General features: G+C 37.5%; 1 protein-coding gene across 1 annotated transcript in view; it reads right to left on the reverse strand.

The window, feature by feature from the left end:
- Positions 1 to 6,226, reverse strand: part of EIF3H (eukaryotic translation initiation factor 3 subunit H) — an 80,645-nt gene that overhangs the window by 11,732 nt on the left and 62,687 nt on the right. Inside the window, exon 3 of the mRNA XM_017806340.1 lies at positions 365 to 532. Within this exon, the coding sequence (XP_017661829.1) occupies positions 365 to 532 (168 nt within the window). The remainder of the gene's footprint in view (positions 1 to 364; positions 533 to 6,226) is intronic.

The raw sequence follows: 6,226 nt of genomic DNA on the forward strand, positions 1-6,226 counted from the left end.
GCAATTCGTGCGATGATTGGTCAGTCACGTACAGAGCCAGACACGCTAGCAAGCGGGGTTTGTTAGACATCTGGTCGGGTTCCACCAGCCCCTTCCACGAGGGAGGGGAGATGAAGGAATAAAAATGAAGCAGCTACTCCAGCATTCCAAAACGTACACATCAGGGCTCTGATAGCAAGAAAAATAAACAGAAAGAAGGAAACCCTGTCTAGACTTAGCTGCTGCTGAGGCTGCCGTAGACACAGGGTTGGTATTTACTCGAAAAGGCCTGCCAGGCTACTCTTACAGGCAAAAGACAGAATACAAAAATAGTAATAATAATATTAAGAGGGGAAAAGAATAATAAAGGAAACCTCATACTAACCGTAAATGAGAACTACAGACTCCTCAATTGCGTGCTGGTAGCTGAACTGGGAGTCCAGGAGGGCACGAGTGACAAAAGAGCCATAGTACGTGGACTGGTACCAGCCAACGTGAAGATGATCAATGTTTACGTGGCGGAGGCTTCGCATCATTTCCATCTGGTATTGAACTAGATTAAATAAAAAGTATGTTTAAAAAGTAAACTTACACAATTTGTACTATTTAGAGAGAAAGCTTGATATTAAATGAGTAAATTGTATTTTATTTTATTTTCATTTTTGCAACTGCCCATAAATTTGTTTACTCGCTGCTGGACTGTCTTCATTAAAATCCAGAGCTTCCTCAGAGAATAAGACCAGCCTGAGTAAGCAGACTTTTTCAGCTGCATTTCATTGCTAAAGTGATCAACAAACTGTTACACGTCATTTACAGTGTGCATTACCTTGCTCATTCATAAAAAAAAAAAAATTGTACTGGGTTTTATTAAGCAGTAACATTTTACCAATTAGTAACAAAGACATATTGTGATTTAAGTTGCAATACTGACTGGAATTAACTTGTGGAATCAAAAGGAGAATTATTTCATGAGTATAAGAAATAGATTATAAACTATCTGTGTCTTTTTCACAACAAAAAACTACATTTATGTTAGGAGTTTGGGGGACCAGCGATAGCTGTCAGATAGTTTTGACTGTATTTATCTCCTCTTTTTCAACACTGTTTCTTCTTTTTAGATGTATATAAATACAAAGAATGCGTGTATGAACATACTATTGTATATAATACACACGCATCTATATACAGTAAGTTACTTTAAAAAGATGACAACTTTTTTTTGTCAGGCTTTTTACACCAACAGCTGTAATGTGTCATTGGACCAACCACATAAATTTTATTCCTACTAAATGCTTCATTCAAACAGATCACCTTTATGGAACAGAATTCTATTCAGGAATATTTAACATAATCCCATTGAGCAGAGAAACACACCTTATCACTTATCAGACCTTTTAAACAGACAGACACAGTGCCTGCTGGTTAAACTTAAGGAAACAGATTTCAGAGTGATTATCAGATGAACCAATGCTCAGAGCCAACCAACAGGAAATCAAATGCAACAACACTACACAATCCTTCAGTTTTGTCTGCAGCTGCAAAAGCTACAAAGATAAAACACACACCCCTTATGCATTCATTTTTGTTAATTTTTTTTAAGGTTTCTCCTTGCACAGATGAAAACATGATATTCATTATAAAAAAGCAACACAAATTCATTAGGGGCAGAATGTGCCACGTTTTCAGACTCCACTTCATACTTTTTCAAAAGGAAATAAAATCCAAACATATTAAAGATACTAGGAGACATTTTTCAGGACTCAACAAATATTTTTCCAACTTATCACCCACCCCTACAGCACAAACTACATTCTACAGTCTCTGGCCCTTTTCTTTAAACTGCCATATCTGACTGACTGTATTTTTAAAGTAACACTTATAAACACTTATATAAACCCTTGCAGATTTCTTCTATCAGCATATGTTGGTGATTGCATTCTACTTCATAGTATCTTAATAGAAATGGCTTGAAATTAGTCTTTCATCCAAGGCACCATGATAATACAACACCCCAAAACTACAGCAAACCCACCCAAGCTTCAGTCCCTAACACTCAGTCAGCAAAGGTCTGCACCATGTGCCTGCTTCTAAACCAAGGCCCACCTAGAGATGCCACCACACTCTTCAGCAGAGCCTGCAGAACTGATCTAACAGCTATTTCAAAGTCAGAATGAAAACCTTCCCCCTGCCAGGTCAAAGGAAGTTCACTGTACAACTTCCAGAAACAGTGGTCAGTCTGAAGCTCCTCATCCAGCAGTCCTGATGCTTCAGCATCTTGACATTTCTCTCAAAAGCAAAGCTAAGATCTAGCTTGTCAAAGAAGCTCAGTCTTTAAACTTAAAAGGTTTTGGTTGATTTTTTGGGGGGCAGACCTCAGAACACAGACCTCCCCAGAACAAACTAAAAGACTCCTGCTCTGACCACAATTTTTAATTAAAAAAGCATATGATCCAGTTATTAAATGTAGCTAGAATGAATTATTTTGGTTAAAATAAGCTTTTCGAAGTTATTATCTGTGTGGAAAGCAAGACTTGTTTTTCACATGACTTGCTGCAACATGCTAAAAAAATGAAATTATGGTTAGATCCTTTCTAGCCAAATGAAGCCAAAAAGAGGAAACACTAGAAAGGATTTTCAAAAGCAGCTGAAAGAGATAAAAGATTTTGTAAGAATGAAATGAAATGTGGACTTTTAGATAGCTGAGCTAGACTGCTCCTTGCAGTGGCAATTCTCTTGTAATTGTGGACATTGCCAAAGCAGGAGTGGTCATGTAATGATGGGGAAAAGATACTTAGATATAGATTCCAACGAAATCATGTGGTCGACACATCCAGATAATTCCTCCCTTGAGAAGTGCCATACTGAAGAGTGGGAATACTCTAAGAAAACCTCCAGATTTTTTAGAGTCGAATAAAGGTATATAATACTCTTAAAAGTGTTCATCTGAGAGGTAACTGGTAACCAAGTTCCATGATAACTTCTTTTCTGAAACAAACATGTAACTGAGCATGATGTAAGAGAGATTGTCGAGAAGAAAGAGGACTCAACGAAAACCACCCAGATTTCAACTCAGCAATTCCTCCTCTCATGACTGTTAGCAGTTAGATGATAATGAAGGCAATAGTGGAAAAAATGTCAAAGAACCAATAAAGCATCAATAGCTAACATCTTTGCCTTAGGAAAACAACTGCAGAAATTAAAACATGATGCAGTCCCCACCAGGGAGAAATGGAAACTCTTTTAACCAAACATATATATTTTATAACATGTATTAGTAGCTAGATAGCTCCAACAAGCTGCCAACTTGCACAAATGGATAACAAATGGATAAAAGCCCCCAAGTTGCTTTTGTTGATACCATTACCACTGTTTCTTTACATCATTTGCCCAATATGCAGAACATCATCTTTCTACCTAGAAGTTTAGCACAGACTGGGCAAAAGCTCACTCCTCCTTCTACATAGTCCTCAATCTGCAAGGATTTGGGATAGTCATGCACTTTTTCTAATAAATTCATTGTTCCATGTCATAGTCCTCCCCAAGTCACACTGCAAAGTTGCCACTAAAAAGTGCCACTAAGTCTGAGAGCACCCAGAACTGAGGTGAGCAAAGAAAAGGGCAGGGAACAACCAGACCAGGATGCTTCCCCCCTTTACCCCACATTTAAACAGCGTACCTACATCTTAAAGCAAAGCACTTGTTCAGGGGTGTCCTTACGAGAAGGAAACCCCACAGTTGTGTTTGCACTTCTCGGTGGTGCTGCTTGCATTGAGAATGCACAACCTTTTGTCTCCTGAGCCATCATGCACCTCCTGAACACCTTTCTGGGGTGGATTTTTTTTTAACAGAAGATTCTCTTTTGCTGTTATTAAAAAAAAAAAACAAAAAACCACCCTCCTCCCTCTAAAAGGGTGATATTTTGTTAGTTTGCAAACAAATGGGGGAGGATTAATGAAGCCAGAAAGTGTTACTATAATTTGTTTAAAGCAGAAAAAGTGCAAAACTATGCAATATGGGTATTTTGCTTGAATATGACTGACTTGTGTGTATTTGTATTAGCAAAATGCCTCAACTGAAAAACCTTGACAGTAGACCCTGTTACAGTAGATTGGTGGGTATTTTTCCCCCTGAACTCGATTTATTTTAATAAATATAAAAGATTAAAGTAAATACTAAAATAACAAAGACATTGGTTTTTTTATAAAAAGTACTGGCAACATTAGTGGCTTTGTCTGGGCTTTAACATTTAGAAGATATATACCCTATGTTACCAACAAAACCCAACAAAATTATATCATATATCAGATACAAGGCCAAGAACTGAGCACTGATGTGATGACCCGTTCAACACTGTGACAATTCAGCCATGTTTTCTATACCTTAAAATATCCTTGGTCTATAACTTCACTATTTGAAAACCTCATTTAAGAATAGGTCAAATAGACTGAGGGACTGAAAAAAGGTCCATATGATTATTTTAAAATGCAAACAAATCTAAGACTCTGGAGTTTCACAACAACTATCAAATTCACAACCTTCTTGAAGTAACAGCTTATTCCTAAAACACTTCCAAAACAAGTGTTCTTGCAGTAACCTGATATATGATGGAAGTTTACTTATCACTAAATAGTTTCTTTACAAACAATTCATTAGAATTCACCTCTCATGTGGTCACATACACATGTGCATGTTGCTGAAATTTAGCCTTTAAATAGTTACCATTACCACCAGAGGAGATGCATTTCCACCCGGGCACATTCAGATTGCCAGTAAACATTATGACATATGAGATCCTGATCAAAGGTGGCCTGGAGGCAATACATTTGAAGACACCTCAGATGCTCAAGGCCTTAATTTCCAAAACATACTTTAAGTTGATATGCCTTAAGAAATCTGGTTTCAAAAGTAGCAACCAACATGCCTCCTCAAAAGCCAAGGCCCACCCCAGTGGAAGACCTTTGTACCCAGTATTACGAGCCACAGACTGACCGGTTTTACGCTGCTCCTCACCCAGGTCACTGCAGTGGACCCTGCACAAAGTAGGCAACAATCAACATCTGCGTGGCCTTCAGTCTGCATTTCACAATTAAATGCTTGTCTTGACTCACGTTGCACGAATTTGTCCTTTCACTATGTGCTCAAACAGCAAAAGGTGCATAGGCCTTCATGAGGGCAAGTCACTGGTTCAAGAACAAGGTGGACCTTTACTGCTCCCTCATCCTCAACAGCCTCCTCAAACCTGAAGATGGATATTGTTTCCTTGCAGAATGTTGAACACCCAGAAGACAGATCAACCAAAACTACCTAAAATTTACTCAGGACTAGGCATACTTTCCATGGTACACAACAATCCATTAGAAGAGCCAGCACCCAGCTTCTGCACTAACACTTCTCTGAATTTAACTGGCAAAATGAATGTGGCAAATTTTGGTTAATCTCGTCAAACTATATTGAAAAACAGCTATATTGAAAAATATCCCTTTTATAGCACCACTACTAATGTGGATAGTATTTTTAAGGCAGTAATTTGTCTCTTTTGAAGTGCTACCATGTGGTAGTACGCGTACTGAACAAGTGCTATACACTTCACAGCACAAAAAATTTTGGTTTTTCTATACATATTAACTTTGCCAAACCACATGTATGCTTCAGACAGTATCTTCAATGACTAACCCAAGTTAGCAGATGCTAGTTCAAGGAGCCAGCACATGCATTTGAAAAGAAGGAAAATTGATTTATTTAATTTAATTTAGCACAGAGAATTATGGAGACAACAGATTAATTCGTTCCCCTCCACACACACAATCTCAATTAATTGTCTAAAAAACTATGAATAACAATAACCTCATCTATTGATAACAATTCCAATTGTGAACATACAAATATAAGTAATACCACAAACAACTTGTTCTGGTTAAAAAATAAAAAATAAGAAGGATGGGCAAAGAGAAATAAGAATTCACAATTAATTCCAGCAGAGGTAATGTTTTATCTGAAAAAGCCTTTAGATACTGCTGAAATATATTTCCTAAGCTAAACTATGTGCCACATATGCATACAAATACTTGCAGATTTTTATCTATATCCAACCACCTCACACGCACACTTCTCCCAAGACAAATGCACAAGCTCAGTAACTCAACAATTCTCCTATTCAGGGAGAAAAAAAAATTAAAAGTAAATATTGCCTTCCTCAATAATATTAATTTCCTCCTCTGAAATATCAAGTCAGGGTTACAAAACAGTA

This window comes from Lepidothrix coronata, unplaced genomic scaffold (assembly GCF_001604755.1).
Source record: "Lepidothrix coronata isolate B3197 unplaced genomic scaffold, Lepidothrix_coronata-1.0 Scaffold15, whole genome shotgun sequence".
Taxonomy (NCBI): Eukaryota; Metazoa; Chordata; class Aves; order Passeriformes; family Pipridae; genus Lepidothrix; species Lepidothrix coronata.